The sequence below is a fragment of the Hemicordylus capensis genome, chromosome 1 (genome assembly GCF_027244095.1).
Source record: "Hemicordylus capensis ecotype Gifberg chromosome 1, rHemCap1.1.pri, whole genome shotgun sequence".
Classification (NCBI taxonomy): domain Eukaryota; kingdom Metazoa; phylum Chordata; class Lepidosauria; order Squamata; family Cordylidae; genus Hemicordylus; species Hemicordylus capensis.
In genome coordinates this window covers 77,895,065-77,914,738 of record NC_069657.1, presented here as the reverse complement: position 1 = coordinate 77,914,738, position 19,674 = coordinate 77,895,065, and the positions used below count along the sequence as shown (strand labels likewise).

At 47.5% G+C, this 19,674-nt stretch overlaps 1 protein-coding gene across 3 annotated transcripts in view; it reads right to left on the bottom strand.

Moving 5' to 3' along the window:
* LOC128340022 (uncharacterized) overlaps positions 1-19,674 on the bottom strand; it is a 100,228-nt gene that overhangs the window by 19,046 nt on the left and 61,508 nt on the right. Inside the window, exons 4-5 of one of the 3 annotated variants that reach the window (XM_053284629.1) lie at positions 18,931-18,993; positions 3,976-4,178 (exon numbers count right to left, since the gene is read on the bottom strand). In XM_053284629.1, the coding sequence (XP_053140604.1) occupies positions 4,164-4,178; positions 18,931-18,993 (78 nt within the window). In that variant the 3' untranslated portion in view covers positions 3,976-4,163. Of the gene's footprint in view, positions 1-3,975; positions 4,179-14,680; positions 14,989-18,930; positions 18,994-19,674 lie in introns of those variants that run through there. The other 2 variants (XM_053284626.1, XM_053284627.1) reach the window with 2 other exon arrangements.

Here is a 19,674-nt window from a genome sequence, read left to right as displayed (position 1 = left end):
AGGATGAGAGGGGAAGGATGGAGGGAGGCATGGGGGGGAGGAAAAAAAACATGTAGACAGACACACACCACACTACACACAGAAAGCATCCACACACAGAGACAGTGCTAGGCATCCATTCACACAGACAGACAGACAGACAGACAGACACACAACAGGAAGAGACAGACTGAGCCTGCACCACACACACACACACAGACCCAATTCCCCCCCTGCACAGTTATCAATCAATATGTTGTGTTGGCAGCCAGTTCATTGCTATTCTGATGGTTTTGGGTTTTTTGCCATCAGCCAACATCAACAGTGACCACAATCAAGATGAACATAAGATGATAATAATTCATTCGTTTCATTTCAAAAAATCACCCAATCATCTTCTCCATGTAAACCAAGCCCCCCACACATGATTTCTGGTGACATTTTCAATAAAATCAATTCATTTGGCATTCATCATTTTGTTCTCCCTTTGTCACCTTTTTTTCTTTCTTTTGCATAATTTTGAGGCTTGATTTTGACATGGGGTTTTTAAAGAAAAAATTATTTACATGTTTATTTACATACAGTATTTACATATCTACACTGCATTTTTGAACGTATACCCGCCGCTGCCGCTAAGTCTAGTACTCCGTGGGCTGTGCTACTTTGGGGGGGTGTGCCGTGCCCACGCCAGGTCCCCAAATGCTGACAGGTGGATAGATAAAGGGCCTGTGCTGGTCAGCATTGGGTTTCTTTTTAGGTGGGCATGGGCATTGTAAACATCTGGCCAGTCGCAGCACTACAACTACTACTACAACTGCATCTCTGTGTGGGCACACTACACGCTGCGACTGGCTGGCACGGCTCAGCATCTGTCACGTCAGCTCAGCTAGAGGTGGAAGGGGGGAGGGTAGGGATAAGCACAGAGTTCGAGCCAGGCAGGTGACCAACCATGGGGCAACCCACGGTAATCACTCGCCCGTCTCAAACTGCAGCTTGGGGTAGCCCAACAGGGGGAGGTTCACCTTAAGGAAGACCAGCTGCTCCACCAGACCAGGGTCCAAGCGGGAGCGAGAGGGTGTCACCACGTCCCCGGCACGTGAAAACACCCGCTCGCTCTGGACACTGGTTGGGGGGCAGGAGAGGAGGCGCACAGCCACCACCGCCAGGTCCGGCCAGACTTGGCGGCGGCTCGCCCAGAACTGTGCGCAGTCCACGCCGTCTCCCTCCACAGGCTCCTCCAAGTACTGCGCAACGCATTGCTCAGCACTGGAGGGGGGCCTGGCAGGTCGAGCCTCCCGCATACCAGGCATGGCGCCATAGCAGAACCGCTGAAACCACTGGGCGGATCTCGAGTCGGTAGCAAATGGCTGCTGCGATGGCGCCGCCTGGGATGCCGCGCTGCTGGACTGGGAAGAGGGAGGGGAAGGGGAAGCTGACGCCGGCTGGCCGCCCATGCTGCTGCTGGGTGCGGGTTGGGCCGCGAGGGCTGCCCCCGCACCACTACCAACACCCTGGTCTCTGCGGGCCCTAGCGGCCTCCTCCTCCCTAACCTTCTCGACCAGGATGCCCTTCCACCTGGGCAAGTCGTCGGCACTCACGGCATTGCCCTTGAGGGCTGGGTGACAGAGACAAGCGAGGACATACTCCTCCCTGTCTCCCAGCACATCAACGAGCCGCTTGTCAACCCCAGACCTCAGCCTCCCAGCCAGAGCACGACCCTCTGGCGTGGTCAGAGAGATATGGAGTCCACCCATCAGCTTCTCGAGACCAACAGCTGTGGGCAGCGCCTGGCTCAAGGGAGTGGTGTCGCCACACAAGCCCTTCGTGGCAAGCTGGAAGGGCTCGAGTGCCGACACCGCCTCGGACATCTGCTTCCACTCTGCGTTCGAGAAGTCGCAGACATCCAAGGACTCGTCCCTCGCCAGGGCGACAAGGGCTCTCTCCTGCTCCAACAGGCGCTGGAACAGGAGGAAGGTGGAGTTCCACCGCGTCTCCACATCCGTAGGGATGAGATGGCGAGGAAGGCCAAGGTCATCCTGCTTCTGGCGAAGCAGTCTCCTGGACTTCTCGCTGCGGTGGAAGTGGGCGGCCAGCTTGCGGGACTTATCCACAAGCGTAGCCGTGGCAGCAACAGCACCTGCGATGGGGCGGGCCCCCTTCTCCTGGGACGCCCTCAGCTCCTTAAGGCCAAGGGCGTCCCTGACGGTCAGATGGAGCGTGTGTGCCATACACCGTATGTTCACACAGTCCATGACTGTCTCGACAGCGGCGGTAACGTTGGCTCCATTGTCGGTGACAATGAAGCCGCGGGAGAGGTGTGGACACCCGCCAATCCACTCCTCTATCTGGCGGTCGAGTACGGCCGCCATGTCCTCCGCGGTGTGCCTCGTGTCCATCGTCTCCACGTGCAGGACGGCCCACCTGTGCCGTAGTGCATCGGGAGCCGCGCCGGACCCGGAAGCATCGCCCGCGGAGGTCCCCTCACTCTCCGGTCCCCACCAGTGGGCAGTGAGGGCCAGGAAAGAAGCGTGCATCCCACTGACACTGGTCCAGAGGTCAGTCGTGAAATGCACGCTTGTCCCGGCCGGAGCTGCACGCAGCTCGGCCGACACGAGCTCCCTGCACCGGCGGTACAGGGAGGGGACCACGTTCCGGCTGAACGTCGTCCTTGAGGGGATGACGTATTCGGGAGCCAGGTATTGGAGAATACGGCGGAAGCCGTTGTTCTCGACCACCTGAAACGGCTGGTCATCGGTGGAAATCATCTCCCCTATGAGGCGGGTGAGGTGATGATGGTCCACGCGAACAATACGCTGGCTGCCCGAGGACTGCGTCCACCGCTGGACGGGCAGTGTAGCCTGCCTGCTGGCTGGCACACTGCCGCTGCCCGCCCTAGTGGCAGATGCACAAGGCGCACTAGCGCTGCCAGCCTGTCCCCTGAGACCTGGGTGGTGACGCTCTAGGTGTCTCCACATAGGCGTCGTACCCAGGTGCGCAGGGTCCCTTCCACGGCTGACAAGCATCCTGCAGTGGACACAGCGGGCGTGGAATGGGGCATCTTGAGGGACCTCAAAATGCACCCATGCACCACTGCCCTTGGCCTCCTGCGCCCTGGGCGCCGTCCTAGGCCGTTTCTCGCAGGGTGGCTGCAGTCCTAGGGGGGGGGCGGCCGCCGCTGCCTGCCCACTGCTGCCACCCAACCCGCCCCTTCCGCCCTCCACAGCGGAGGAAGGGCCCGGCTCAACTGGCATCGGAGAGGCAGGCCTCTCCTCCACCACCTCGCCAGACCGCTCCCCACCAGAGTGTCGGGCTTCACGAGGGGGGGCCCCACTGAGCGGCGAAAGGATAGGGGGAAGGGGCCCCAGAGGGAGGGAGAACCTGGCTGCATCGCTGCCAGCCGCACGGTCCTCACCGCCCTCTACCTGCTCTTCCAACTCCACAGTCTCCTCCACCTCAACAACTGGCGGTAGCTCAGCAGCACCTGGTGCCGCCGGCGAGGAGGGACCCGCCACAGCCCTAACAGTGCCTCTGCCTCTGCCGCGATTGGCGGCAGCAGGCGTGGGGAACTGAATCCTGCGCACCAAAGATGGGGCCGGAGCAAAGAATTCTCCAATGGGGAGAACTGGGGTGTCCTCAGGCTCCCCGCGTCCTCTCCCTCCCCGTGCCGCAGGCGCACCCCGCACCTGGCCTCTCCCACCTCTGCCTGCCAGCCTTGAGCGAGCCCTGCCCGCCACACGGCGCTCAGACATGCTGCTAGGTCAGAAGGAGGGAGACTTTAGGAGGAAGGCCAGACAGGGTCAAAAAAATAATTTGGAGGGGCTTAGGGGCCAAAAAAAAGGCAGCTGATTTGGAGGCGGCGGGGGGGAAGTTTGTTTTCAAAAAAGGAAGCCAATTGGGGGGAAAGGAAGACTTTTTGATATGGGGGGGGAAGCCAATCGAAGTGAGGGGGAGGGTGTCCTTTTTGAATTTGGGAGTCAACCACCAAGCCAATTGGGGAGATGGGTCTGGGAGGGGTTTTTTTTAGAAAAATAGGGGGTTAAAGGGTGGAACCCCGGTGTGGGAGGGTGGCACGGGCAGTTGGGTGGAGTAGTTGTGGTGTGGGTGGCAAGTTTTTAGCTTTTTTGGGGGGGGAGAGTGGATGGGGGGAGGGCACAGCACCTACCGGGGGTGGGGGAGGGATGCAGTCAACGCTTGGGAACCTGCAGATCAAAGGAGGAAACCCTTATTTAGTGAACTGGAACACAAAGTGTGGGTTCTGGGGGGTGGTTCTCAAGTAATGCTCCTGTGGGGGGAGCATCAAACTCAATGCAGCCTATTTAGTGACTCTAAATTGCACACAACCAAAACCAGAACCCAGTCACACCAACACAGAGGTTGAACCCTCCCACTCTGTGACTCTGCCTGCCCAATGCCATGGCAAGCAAGCAGCAGCAAACACTTGATGGCAGCCTCATGGATTGAACATCATGATCATCATCATACGTGTGTATTGGCCCAGCATGTAGTGGCAGCATCAGAGCCCAGCCAGGACCCCACTCAGACTGCCCCAGAGGCAAGGAAGCACTCTGGCATGGCATGGGCCCAGCATGTAGTGGCAGCATCAGAGCCCAGCCAGGACCCCACTCAGACTGCCCCAGAGGCAAGGAAGCACTCTGGCATGGCATGGGCCCAGCATGTAGTGGCAGCATCGCATCAGAACCCTGGACCCCACTCAGACTGCCCCAGAGGCAAGGAAGCACTCTGGAAGGCACCTGTTCAAAAACCACCTGCAAGACGCATGCAATGCAACGCAACACACAGCAGCAATTTCTTTACTGGGCATGGGCATGAAGACACAAGTTTTACAACAGTACATCTCCTCTCCAAGGTTCCCTCCCTCCTCCCCACACCCAAATGCATTTCAGAATAGGGGTGTCCCTATTTAAAACCGCCAGCTAGGGAGAGAAAGGGGCAACAAAAGGTGCACAATCGCACACGCACTAACCCCTCTTCTTCCGGTCCTTCTCCTGCCACTCACTGCTGGTCACGGATTCGCCGCCGCCAGCCAGCCACCCTGGGCTGAGACACAGCAGGGCGGCCGCACGAGGCACACAGGCAACCGGGGTAGTTCAACAACGATGGAGGGGCAGAAGTGAGGAGACAACACTATTTGTGTCGCTCAACTCACCCCCAAGCAGAGACAAAATCAACCAAAAACTATAAAAAGAAAAAAAAAACCGATGGCAGCCGCCAGGTGGGTAGGCTACTGTGTGCGGCTGCAGCTGTGGGAGAGGAGGTGGAAAGTGAAGGGGAGCAGAGAGAGAAAAGACTAAGAGAGAGAGAAAAGAGAGGGGGGGCAGGGACAAAGAGAAAGAGAGGAGAGAGAGAGAAAAGAAAGAGAGAGAGAGGAGAAAGAGAGATGATAGAGAGAAAGAGGAGAGAGGAGAAGCGCAGCGCAGCAGGGAGGGGGGATTCAGGTGTGGGGGGAGGACACAGCAGTAGCAGCGGTCCAAAGAGGTGGGGGGAGCAGAGAGGGTGTGTGTGGTTGGGGGCTAGTGTGTGGCAGGGGGCCTGGGGTAAGTGGAGAGAGTCGGGGGCAAGGAGGAAAAGAGGTGGGGTGGGGGGAGCAGAGAGGGTGTGTGTGGTTGGGGGCTAGTGTGTGGCAGGGGGCCTGGGGTAAGTGGAGAGAGTCGGGGGCAAGGAGAAAAAGAGGTGGGGTGGGGGGAGCAGAGAGGGTGTGTGTGGTTGGGGGCTAGTGTGTGGCAGAGGGGTGTTGGGGGGAAGGGGAGGGGGCAACAACAAACAGCAAAGGAGAAACTGGAACAACTCGGGCAGCAGCAGCGATTAGGCTGGATGGGGTGGTTGGGGGAGGAGCTGGGCCTGGGCTAGGGTAGGGTCTGGGAGGAGGGAGGGTGGGGGGGGCAGGCGGGGGGGGGAGGAGGAGGAGGAGGGTAGCAAAATATATAAAGCAATATATATCAAGAGAACACAAGCCAGAAGTTTAAAAAAAAAATTAAAAGAAAGACTATAACCAGCAGAAAAAACTTGGGGGTGGGGGTGTGGGGAGGGGGAACCAAACACAGACTCTGAGGGGGGCCACTAAGTGAACAGAGACAATGAAACCACAATTGCTGCAAATTAATAATAGCAAATGAATAAGTGGAACCAAGCAAAGAAAACTGGACTCGGTTTGGCAGCAGCAAACTTGGGAGAAGGCTGGATGGGGTGGGGTTGGGGTGGGGTGTGGTTGGACTTGGAGGGGCAAGTTTGGAGCAGGGAACCAAAACTGATTATATGGGACAACAAGAAACAACAACAGAATCCTCTGGGGGTGGGGGGGAGGGATTCAGGGAACCAACTCGCAGGGCAGCAGCAGTCAGCAGAAACAAACAAAATGGTACAATTTAAGCAAAACCAGCAAGCAATATATAACTGAAACCAATGGAATGCAATGTGAAAATCAAAAAGTTGGACAACAACAAGGCAGGACAAAGAGCAATAATTAATGGAAGAAGATTTAAAGCAATGAGGATGCAGTGGGTGGGAGTGGGGGAGGGGGAGGGTAGGCCCAAAGGATGAGAAGGGAAAGGGGGGGGAGGGGGGGGAGAAAAGCAGACAGACAAGGAACAGGGAAAATTGGGGGAAATTAAGAAGAAAGTAAAGTGAAGTAACACACAGTATACAGACAAGAGACAGACAGAGAGAGGAGACACACAGAGAGTCACAAAGGGCAGGTGGACAAAGGATTAGACAGAGCACACACAGAGAGACACAGGACACAGTCAGGACTCACAGAGACACCAGAGCAGCCAGCAAAGGGCAAGCAGGTCTCAGAGATGATCCCACAACTGCAGCCAAGAGAAGTTTCCAGAGAAGAGGCTTGGGTTTATATAGGTTTGAAATTCCCTCCTTTGGGAGCCCCCACCTTTGCACTCCCCCCACGGCCAACAGGGTGCCAGCTCTCAACAGTGCAACAGCCAAGCAGCCTACCAGACCAAAGGACTCATTCTGGCCAATCAAGGATCAATAGCGCAGCCAATACAATGCCTGGAAATAGCATCACAAAATGGATGCAAGGAGGAGCAAAAGTTTCGGGAAGGAGACACAAAATGGAGGACACACTTTAAAGAGACACTGAGTGAGACTCAATTTCATTCCCGAACCGGTTCGGGAAACCCGAGCCGGTTCGGTACCGAACCGGCTCGAATTCGGTCCGGCTCGGTCCCCGGGAGGGCCCGATTCGGTCCGGGATCGAGCCGCCGGATCTGGACCGGTTCGGACGAACCGGTCCGGATCCGAACCGAACCGCACATCCCTATCAGTTTGGGGGAGTGTAAACCCATCTAGAACCAGTAGATCTATCTCATCACGTGAAACTGTAGCTCACTACAGTGAGCACCTTCATTTTGTTTGCATTCAGCCTCAGTGTGTTATCCCTCATCCAGCCCATTACCACCTCCAGGCAGGCATTTAATAATAATAATAATAATAATAATAATAATAACAACAACAACAACAACAACAGCAATAACGAGGTCACTAATGAGGTCAATAACGAGAAACTATCCAACACCAATGAAACAAAGCAGGCCTACAAGAAAGAACAAGTCAAGAACCGAGCAGAGAAATGGAGAAATAAGCCCCTGCATGGTCAATATTTGCACAATATAAGTGGAAAATCAGACATCACCAAGACCTGGCAATGGCTTAAGAATGGCAACTTGAAGAAAGAAACAGAGAGTTTAATACTGGCTGCACAAGAATAGGCACTAAGAACAAATGCAATAAGAGCAAAAGTCGAAAAACCATCAACAAAGAGCAAGAATAGGCACTAAGAACAAATGCAATAAGAGCAAAAGTCGAAAAACCATCAACAAAGAGCAAGTTTCATCTTGATGCAGATGAAACAGTGGACCACCTAATCAGCTGTTGTAAAAAGATCACACAGACTGACTACAAACAAAGGCATGACAAGGTAGCAGGGATGATACACTGGAACATCTGCAAAAAATACAAGCTACCTGTAGCCAAGAATTGGTGGGACCATCAAATTGAAAAAGTTGAAGAAAACGAAGATCTAATAATATTATGGGACTTCCGACTACAAACAGACAAACATCTGCCACACAATACACCAGATATAACTGTAGTCGAAAAGAAAGAAAAACAAGTTAAAATAATTGACATAGCAATACCAGGGGATAGAAGAATAGAAGAAAAAGAAATAGAAAACATCACCAAATACAAAGATCTACAAATTGAAATTGAAAGGCTGTGGCAGAAAAAGACCAAAATAATCCCAGTGGTAATTGGCGCCCTGGGTGCAGTTCCAAAAGACCTTGAAGAGCACCTCAACACCATAGGGGCCACAGAAATCACCATCAGTCAATTACAAAAAACAACTTTACTGGGAACAGCCTATATTCTGCGACAATATCTATAACAACAACAACATTGACAATAAAATTCAGCCATCCCAGGTCCTTGGGAAGGACTCGATGTCTGGATAAAACAAACCAGTCAATAATACCTGTCTGACTGTGTAAACAAGAAATAATAATAATTCGATTTCTATACCGCCCTTCCAAAAATGGTTCAGGGCAGTTTACACAGAGAAATAACAAACAAATAAGATGGATCCCTGTCCCCAAAGGGCTCACATTCTAAAAAATTTAGGGTAGTTAGTTTTAGCATTTAGGGAAGTTATGCCATTACCTGATGAAGCTGACATGCAGAAATAGATTTGGGTGTTATCAACGTACTGATAACACCCTGTACCAAATCCTCTGATGATCTCTCCCAACGGTTTCATGTAGATATTAAAAAGCACTGGAGACAAAATTGATCCCTGAGGAACACCATATAAACACTATATATCTCTTGCTTTGTAGAACAGCAGTCTCCAAGCAACACCATCTGAAATCTGCCTGAGAGGTATGAGTGGAACCACTGTAAAACAGTGCCTCCTACACCCATGCACCTCAGACAGTCCAGAAGGGGATACCATGGTAGGTGGTATCAAAAGCTGCTGAAAGATCTCAAAGGATCAACAGAGTTACACTCCCTCTGACAATTCCTAATTGGAGATCATTCATCAGGCCAACCAAGGCAGTCTACCCCATAACCTGCCCAAAAGCCATTTTGAAATTGGTCTATATAATTGGTTTCATCCAAGACTGCCTGGAGCCGAGGGGCTACCATTCTCTCAATACCTTGGCCAACCATGGAGGTTGGAGATGGGCCTATGACAGCCTAACTCTGATGTAGGCTTCTTTAAATGAGGTCTAATAATTACCTCCTTAAGACAAGGAGGCATCCTATCTTCCCTCAGAGAAGCATTTATTATCTCAACCAGACCCTCTCCAATAATCTCTTTGCTAGATCATTTCAACCATGTTGGGTAAAGGTCAATAGAACAACTGGTAGGATGTTCCACCCCAAGCAGCCTGTTCATGCCTTCAGGAATCACAAACTGATACTGATCCAATATAACCCAAAGAGGAGTTACTGGATGCTCTCACAAAAGACTGCACCATCAGTGGTATCCAGGTCGGCTTGAATATGAGAGATTTTGTCCACACAAAAAACTCATTCAAAGCTTCACAGCAGCTAACTGATGGTTCCAAAGCTGGGGCAGAAGGGTCCATATAAGACCACTTACCACCCTTGATAATTCCACTGGACATGAACCTGTGGATGCAATATGTGCAGGACAGCATTGCTTATTTGTCATGTATTGCCAGAGCATAGGTCTTCAATTGTGCTCTGTTCTGTAATCTGTCGGAGTCGTCTACTTCGCTGCTTCAGCTCCCACATAGGAAGCTGCCATATACTGAGTCAGACCATTGGTCCATCTAGCTCAGTATTGTCTACACAGGCTGACAGTGGCTTCTCCAAGGTTGCAGGCAGGAATCTCAGCCCCATCTTGGAGCTGCCAGGGAGGGAACTTGGAACCTATATGCTCTTCCCAGAGCAGCTCCATCCCCTGAGGGGAATATCTTACAGTGCTCACATGTGGTCTCCCATTCAAATGCAACCAGGGTGGACTCTGCTTAGCTAAGGGGACAAGTCATGCTTGCTACCACAAGACCAGCTCACCTCCCAGTTCTTCCGTATACAATTGAACTTATTTAGAAGCAGGTCGGAGATGATGCTTAGGAGTAATCATGCCTACTGCCCTGGTGAGCTCATTATTTCAGTTCTCCATCAGGGCACCAATAGGGTCACCTATAGGCCAACCTTAAAACCCTCCAAGGTTTCTTGGAATCCTATTGGATCCAATAGCCTCCTTGGGCAGATAATCCCTTCACCCTTGCAGAGGTGATTAGCAGCTGCAAGTCGAAACTTCACCAGGTGGTGGTCCATCCATGACAATGGGGAAATTGTAGGAGTCCCCACCCACAGAACTTAGGCACCTTAGGCAAGTTATTGTATCTCAGGCCAGAACTAGACATCACTAGAGTCCCATAGCTGGCACCAAAAGCAGCAGCCCAGCATCATCCCCTCCTCTTCACTCCTCTAGCCTAACTACAACACGCATAATCCACATCAGCATGCCTTTGTAATTTCATACTGAATGTACTAACTGGCAGGGCCACAGCAACATCCTGTCACATGCGTTGTAGCACTAGTGGTTACTGGAGGGAACAGAGGTGAGGACAACAAAAGCCTGCTGCTTACAGAGTCAGCCATGTAGCTCCTATAACATCCAGTTCTGACCTCAGGCTAACCTGACTTCTGTGAATGCAAATATTTTGTTCTCAGGAAGGTGGCTGACCTGTGCCTGGGTGTATCACTTCCGGTGGAGGCTCACAGCACTGAACCTTCCTCCATCCTCAACATCCTCTCCACACAGAAAGACAGAAGTCAGTGTGAAGGATTCTGCTCTTGACTTCTCGTCTAACCAGCTTTCTGTATGCATGGATTATTTTGCAAATGGAGGAGCATTCAAATGCTCCTACTCGAAGACTGCAGACACAGGCTCACCACTAGGGATGTGCATGAACCGAGGCTTGTGCAGAGTTCGGCACTCTGAGGCGCTGCCGGGGGGAGGGGACTGGCAAGAGGCACCTTTAAAAAGGGAGCACAGCAAGTCCTGACCTGCTCTCTGCGGTGGCGCAGCACCAGCACACACGTGGCACCTGCGTGTGCACGGACACCATTTGCGTGGCCAGCACAGTGTTGCTGATCACACAAATGGCATCCGCGCATGTGTGGAGGCTTTGTGTGTGCCAGCACCACGAGCAGGCTGTTGGGGAAAGCATCTCCGCAGCAGGAAGCTGCACCTGTGCACGAGCCTCAGTTTGTGCACATCCCTACTTACCACCTCCGTGAGTGCGAGGCCTAAAAGACTGTTCTGAGTTCCTTGGAGAAAGAATGACATACACATTTAAAACAAATATGTTAATTTACCACGTACTTTGCATCTCAGAAGCTAAGAGTTATTTTAGAAATTAAAAAATGACAAGGAGTTCCCTTTACCATTTAGAGCAAATAAGATGGTAGGGATAAATGTGCCCCTCATATCTCTCTCTTCCCCACTACCTCAAATAATGTAGACTGTGATGTCCTAGCATGAAATCCTATGCTTTGCATTTTTACAATCTGCTTTACAAGGTGCATCCCAGAAGTGGAGCTACATTCCCATTAATACTGGTGGCACATGATTTATTAGAGCAAATGGGACAGTAAGGCTTAGCTGGCTTCATGAGAACATACATGTGTGAGCAGAATGCTTAAACAGTGGTGGGTATTTGGAGAAGGAGCTGAGTCCCACAATGCAAGAGACAGATAGAACTCATGATAGACCTGAAAATGCAGTCATTTGGCATATAAATATATGCACCAGTTGTAGCTCTCACTTGAGACCTTGAAAGAACATCAATATTGGAAGCATTGTTCTAAGGATAAACAGAATGGCTGTTCAGAACACTTCTTATATAATGCAGCTTAGTAACTATAAAGTGGCACTAACTCCTTATTGAAATAAATTCATTCAGTCATTCATTCATTCAATTTCTATACCACGTTTCCAAAAATGGCTCAGGGCGGTTTACACGGAGAAATAATAAATAAATAAGATTGATCCCTGTCCTCACAGGGCTCACAATCTAAAAAGAAACATAAGATAGACACCAGCGACAGTCACTGGAGGTACTGTGCTGGATAGGGCCAGTTACTCTCCCCCTGCTGCGACTATCATGCTAAAACTGGTTCCCCGCCCCCACCCCATCCAAATGTATTTTCTGACATATATGATTCCTTTGGGGGATATAATACATTAGGGAAGAGCTACTGCTCAATAGTAGAGCACATCCTCTGTGTGTAGGAGTCCCTGGTACAATCCCTGGTATCTCCTGGCAGGAGGACTTGGAAAGACCTGGTCAGAAACTGTACAAAGGCACTGCCAGTCAGTGCAAACCAGTGGTTCCCAACCTGGGATCCTCCAGATGTTGCTGAACTACAACTCCCAGCATCCCCATCCACTATAAATTGTAGCTGGGGATAATGGAGTTGTAGTTCAGCAAGATCTGGAGGTACCCAGGTTGGGAACCATTGCTGTATACAATAGTAGATGGACCAGTTTCAAAGGTTTTCTTGTCAGAGTGGATAGCCTACCTCGGAGGGAGGGCGTGGAACCAAAAGGTTTTTTCAAATGTGGTCATTGTGTGGCATGCCCTATGGCATTGCAAACCACAGAATATAGGGACAATAATACTGGCAAAAAATATAGATTGGACTTTTTTGCTAACTGCTCCACCAAGAACATCATATATATATAATACAATGCCCATGTTCCCTGAGATATGTAGGCATGTCAACCAGAACAGTCCAATCTTGCATTTTGGAACATCACTCTCGCATTAGGAACCAAAATTTGGAATGCCCTATGGTTGATCATTTCATGCAGGTAGGGCACTCCTTTAATGATTTTGAATTTTTTGTTATCTATAGGTATAAACCAAAAGAATTTTCCTATGCAAATATCAAAACTGCCCTCCTACAGAGGGAGGCATTTTTTATATATCAGCTCCGGACTTTAGAGCCTCTTGGTTTAAATCAGGTCAATGACCTTTCCAGTTATCTAAAGGCACCATGCGCTATTTTTTGATCCTGGCCCTATTTAGAGATTTGGATGTGGAGAGGGGTTTAGTAGGGTGAGATTTAACATTGACACAAGATTGATGAACATCCCCTTTAAAAGAATAAAGTCTCTCCTGTTGGAGAATGGGACTATCATATATATTTTTGATAAGCCTTTATATGAGCTATGTTTTGGTTCCATATTACATTTGTATAATTAAGAATTTAAATAGGACAAAAGGTCCACGGCTTCTTTGGAAGTTTAGCATTGCTGTTTCTTCACATGCGCACGTAAATAAAATCGATCATTTAGACGTGAGATTGGATAATGAAGCACATCCCTTTTGATCAAAGGGGAGTGAAAACATCTGGCAGACGCTGTAGGATATACTGTATTAAGCATTATCTGTACCATTTGAAGCCAGTACAACTTGGTATCCAGTAGGATTTCTAATTTAGAAACCACTGGTAGGTGCAGTGTCACTTCGGAAGAAATAAATGCGAGTAATAACTAAAAATTTCTAACCCTTTGAGTTAACCTAATTTGTTGAAGGTACTTTTTTGTTAAAATGATACATGTGTTATTGTGTATTTAGCTCACTTCTCCTGATGAAGTCCTGCTCAAGCAGGAGGAAACAGGTAAAAATCACCTAGGATACCTGTTGGGTATTATTTGGACAAGGAGCAACAACCAGAAGGAGCAACATTTGTATAAGGAGCTACCACTAGAATAAGAACTTGCAAGGAAAAAGATCTGGAAGAATTTTGAGTAACATTTGGAGCAACAACTTGAACAAGAAACAGTAAGAAAAAAGATCTGGAAGGACTATATATCTACATGTATAAGGACTATGGGCATAATTGACCTTCAGCCATACTTTTTGGGGTCTAGAATACAGACAATTTCTTCAGTAATTGTGTGTTTCATTATATATGTTTAATTTATCCGTGTTTCATGAAGTTGTGTGCGTGAATAGACTCTTATACACAGTATATATACTACCCAGTATATGTTTTGTTCTCTGGTCCGTGTATCCTCTATTCTTTCATCATAAAAAAGCCTATGGCAGAGAATTCCATAGATTAATTATGTGCTGTGTAAAAAAGTACATCCTTTTGTTGCAGGCAGACAAATGGTGTACATGAAGCATATGGACTACCTGTAAACCACCAGCTCATGCTTCCAGTGAGGGCCTCGATGAGGAAGAGGTTACATATCCCTGTACTGCAAGATTCCTTCCTATTGTAGAATTCTAATCTTCTTTGAACAATACACAACAGATTATAAAACCTTTATACAACTGTTGCAAATTTGTTACTGCTCTTAACAAGCATACTGTAAAAAGATTAATCTTTCTGTCTTTTGCCTTCAAAGCCTATCCATCTTCTCAATCAATGAGAATGAGACTGAATGAAATAGTTTCACTTTTTTATTTCACAGCATCTTCAGATATAGTTTACCTAATCACTGATACAAATATCATTCAACTGTATAGGTGGCAGATAACCAAACCAGTATGCATTCCACAAGCATAGATGTATGCTCTTAGTAGCTACTGGAAATCTCCCCTCTACCAGTTAAAGCTCACATTCAGGTGTGTTAAAGGGCAATAGAACTCCATAATCCAATATTCCATCCCAGGTATAGTTTTCCCTGTTCTGTGTTAGCATCTCTTGTGCAGGAAACTCCATACCCTGAGGTTTGGTCTGTCTGATGCAGAAGGAACCTTTTTTAAAAAAACTTTTCAATTAGCACATGAACAATGCATGTACCAAATCTGAATGTTCTAAGTTATGTGAAAGTACCTTAAAAATTTGGTGGTGGACTTGTCCTCACTTCTGAGGAAGAGAGTATGTAGATTTCAAGTGAAACAAAACACCCTCTGCTACTAGATTTTGGCTATATTGTGGCTCTGTGTAGGAAATGGATCCCTCAAAGAAAATTCCCTGCCCAGGAAGAGAGACATTTTTAGTAGTGGTAGGCAAAATGCTAAAATGCTCACTGTGAGCTAAGATTTTCACTTAAGTTCAATCTGTACCATGGTGCAGACAATTAAATAAGTTCAATATATTTTAGGTTTACATGGTAAATTAAGTGCATCTATCCAAACTCCACAATGGTAGCACATTCAAATCAGGAACAATGTGAATTCTCCTCTCTTTGAGAGCTATTTGGATTTGCCTTTAGCAAATCCACAGCACACATAAAAATCTTTTAGCCACTTGCATCCATCAGGTACAGCCCTTATAAGAATAATTTGAATAGACTTTTAATATTTTCTATGCTATTTTGGTGTTATTACTATTGATTTTTCTACAAGATTCAAACACAATTCAGCCAATTTAAATATTGTCCTTCAAGCAGGTACTTATGCCTGGTACGGAGAAAGGACAGCATACTTAAGTACACACCAGCTCTGAAATAAGGTTGTGTGTCAAGTTTTAAAGAAAGAATCTCTTCTTTTCATTGCATGATGGTTGCTTCACATAAATAAATCATAGTACCGTTACAAAACCTAAAAGGGAGAAGAGCAGACAAAAGGTTCCCCAAAGGCAACAGAAAACTGTATTAGTGGAATTCGGTCTTAAGGGGCCAGAGCTGGCATTTTCATTAGGGATGTGCATGAATTGATTTTTTCGATTCAATTTATGCCTGAATCAAATCACCCCGGATTTCTTTTGTGTCAGAATCTGTCCCTCCGAATCACCCTATTCAATCTGATTGGATTCAGATCAATTTGGACCACTTATAAAGGCCCTAGGGGCACCAAATGTGGGTGGTTGGTAGGTCCCCACTGGTGCTACCAACCACTCAGATTTCAAGGCAGTGCAGCACTTGGTTGACTGAGCGAGATGGACCTATGGTCTGACTCAGTATATGGCAGCTTCCTATGATTTTTAATGATGTTTTTAAATTTTTTACTGATTTTGTATATTTCTGCCATAGGATATAATGGAGATTCAAAGTCACCCATCCTAACCCTAACACGGATCCCCAGCTTTCAGTTTTTTAAAAAAGCTAAGCTCTAACCCTTGTAGAAGCGGAGTTATGGAGCAAAAATATGCAGTCACTATTTTTCAAGTGTTTGGATTCTTTGGTGTATAATAACTTTTCCTCATAATGAATCCCTATGAAAATTCATTGCACACCTTCATTTCTTCTGTTCATTTTGGCTGTCATTGGACAGTGCCAACCATCAACTGCCATGTGTCAACTATACTGCCACCCCCCGCCACCCACACCCACCCTGACACACTGGGGTACTCAGTTTATTTTTTAGAAATTTTTGATGTGTTTAAATTCTTTGGTGTCTTCATTACACACCTTCATTTCTTCTGTTCATTCTGACCCCACTGCTTTGCAGGTGGGGGTGGGGAATTAGTGCATCCCACGTGCAACTACCCCTGCCGCCAACCCACAAGCCACTGAGTACTCAGTTTATATTTTAGGAATTGTTGAGGTATTTAGACTCTTTGGTGTGTAATGAATCCTCTTAGGGAGAATTAGATCTGGTGTGATGAATGCTCATAGGGATTCATTATGAGGAAATGTTATTAGACACCAAAGAGTCTAAACACTTAAAAAAAAATTCTAGATCATAAACTGAGTAGTACCCCACTGTTTTGCGGGTGGAAGGGGGGTGTCGTCGGCACATGGCAGTAGACAGTTGACACTATCTAAAGACAGTCAAAATGAATAGGAGAAATGAAGGTGTGTAATGAATCCTCATAGGGATTCACTGAGGAAAAGTTATTATACACCACAGAATCAAACACTTGAAAAATAGTAACCACACATTTTGCTCCATAACTCTGTTTCTCTAAGGGCTAGAGCTTAGCTTTAAAAAGGAGGAGGAGGAGGAGGAGGCGGTGGCGGCTGGGAATCTGGCGGAATTAATAGGAGAGATCCGAATCTCAAATTGATTCAAATCTAATCAGGCACGATTTGATTTGGACCCAAATCTAGCCAGTGGACCACAGGGGTGATTTGTTCTGTCTCCAAATCACTCGAATTAGCTAGATTTGGGTACAAATTGATTTGTACTCGAATTGATTCACACATTCCTAATTTTCATTCCACTTATAAAGAATTACAATTTCTGTCACAAAAAATAATACTGAATAAGCAATTTTTTAAGAATGGCAATGCCCCAGACCTAGTTCTTTCTAACCATAACGGTGTGAGTTATTTTTCCAAATCAAGTAAAAGGACAGTAGAAATCAAAGTTAACTGTACAAAATGCATGTGAAGTCAGAAAAGAGCACTGGGTCTGCATTGCTCTGCCTTCTGCTACTGTTGTTTGACCTCCGAGGGCAAGCAACAGAAGTGGAGTACAGAGCAATGCAGACCGAACACTCTTTTCCGCCCTTACATGCCTTTTCTTTAAGGCAAGCTTCCACTTTGATATTTACTTAGATGGGGGTGGCGGCGGCATGGGAAGCCTATACAATGATGGTTAGAAATAGCTAGGACTGGGGCATTGCCATGCTTAAAAAATCACTCTTTCTGTAGTATTTTGATGACAGAAGTGGTCATTCTTTACAAGTGGAATGAAAATGCCTGCTCCAAACCCATAAGTCATTATCCCCTTAACACATCACTTTGGGGTCTGGGCCTGGCCAAGCAAAGGGTGTGGGGAGAGGGTTGGTTTGGATGACAGTTTTCTGGCCCACTTGATTAAAAAGGGGTGTGTGCTGAGAGTGCACCTGTTGTGATGTCTTTTACAAATGTCCCCATGTCTTCAAAGCGCATTCCTCTGTTACATGGAGAGGCAGATTATCTGAATAGCCTATACACACTTTAAATACTAATTTAAACTAGTATTTAGAATACATGTAGAGATGTAGAGGGGTGCTTTGGAAGATCTCCCCCCCACCATGCAATAAAAGAATGCATCAAGAGGGCATTGGGACATCCGCAAATGATGCCATGACAGTTGAATTCTTAGTGTCTCCCCCTTGTAATCATGTGAGTTGAGAAAGTATCATTTGAACCATCCAGGGGGTGGTGGTGGCAGAGGAGGAAGGGAGGGAACTACTATCCAAGTACTACCACCTTAAGTGGCGCAGCGGGGAAATGCTTGACTAGCAAGCAAAAGGTTGCCGGTTCGAATCTCTGCTGGTATGTTTCCCAGACTATGGGAAACACCTATATTGGGCAGCAGCGATATAGGAAGATGCTGAAAGACATCATCTCATACTGCACTGGAGATGGCAATGGTAAACCCCTGTATTCTACCACATGGTTCTGTGGGCGCCAGGAGTTGAAATCAACTTGATGGCACACTTTACCTTTACAGAAGGGGCTATGGAGATCCCTCTTGATGGAAATGAAACTCTTTTCTAGTTCTAGAGGTCTACAAGTTACAGAAAATCCATATCCTTCCCAAAGCATCCATTTTCTAAGCAAATAGTTCTTTGCAAGAGTGTATTGTTCCAATACTGACTGTCAAATGGAGCCAGAAAATCTGAAGTGTTCCAAGTGGCTGGAGAGGTTGCTAAATTAACAGCCGGTGTCACTAAAGTGATCATATGGTTTTGTAATTAGCCACATGGATTCCATCATATGGCTAGTAATATACATGGAGAAACATGCACATTCCAGTCCAGATCTGCATTTCTTTCATAAACTAACCACAGGAACAGTAAAACTCCATTTGCTGTGCTGTATTTGGCAGATGGACATCAAAGAAGGGGTGTTCCCTATACAGCTTTGAACACTCAAGAATTGTTTCTACCAAAAAAAAAAAGCAAGCCTGCTTTTACTGGATGGCAGTGAATCAAAGCCAGGGCTTGTTTAATTTTAGTTACGGGCAGAAACACCATATTATCCCTAGGGCAGGGTAAAAAAGAAAGTGCTTCAGTTCCAGAACACGCAGTGAACCCTACCTCATATTCTGATTCCAGTGTCACTTTATTCTTTTTGATTCTTTCTTCCAAAGCTGGATCAACCTGTCAAGTTAAGAAGAAGAAGAAAAGATCAGAATATGGACATATCAATGCATCTAATGCAACCTGAAAGCAAATAAAAAGGATTGTATCCTAAATATTTCTTCCACAAACAAAGGGCACTTCTGTTCATGCGAGAAGTGTGTGTGATTTTTGCCAGCCCCCTTCCTGCTGCAGTTCCTCCCTGCCATCCTGATCCTTAATGCTTCCCCCATGCCATCCTGATCCAAATGATCCTCAGGAGTAGATTTTCTGAGGGAACGGGAGAAGGGCGAACAGCACCCCGCTCTTGTGCAGACGCAAGAAAGTAATACAAGATCCAACCCAGAGTTTTTTGAAGGTTTTCAAAACAAGAAATGCTTCCTCCAGTCCACTGTAATGTGTGGCTTCCCAGCATAGGCAAAAAACCAAGTAAAGAGCTGAATTGCTGCAAAGTCTATTCCTGTATGATGGGATGGTATTCCAGCTCTAGGTGATTCTTGTTACAATAGACTCTGGCAATATCTAGAGAACAAAGACATCTTTTCCAGAAATGCTTTGCAATGCTCAGTGTTCTCCCCTCTGTGACTAACAGCAGCTCAGGAGAGCCCTGGGGAAGGGGTGCAACAGCGGGTTAATGCCGCCAGCCCCTGCTCAGTGCTGTGGCTCCAATCCAAGTTGCCCCTTTCCCCACAGCTCTTTTTA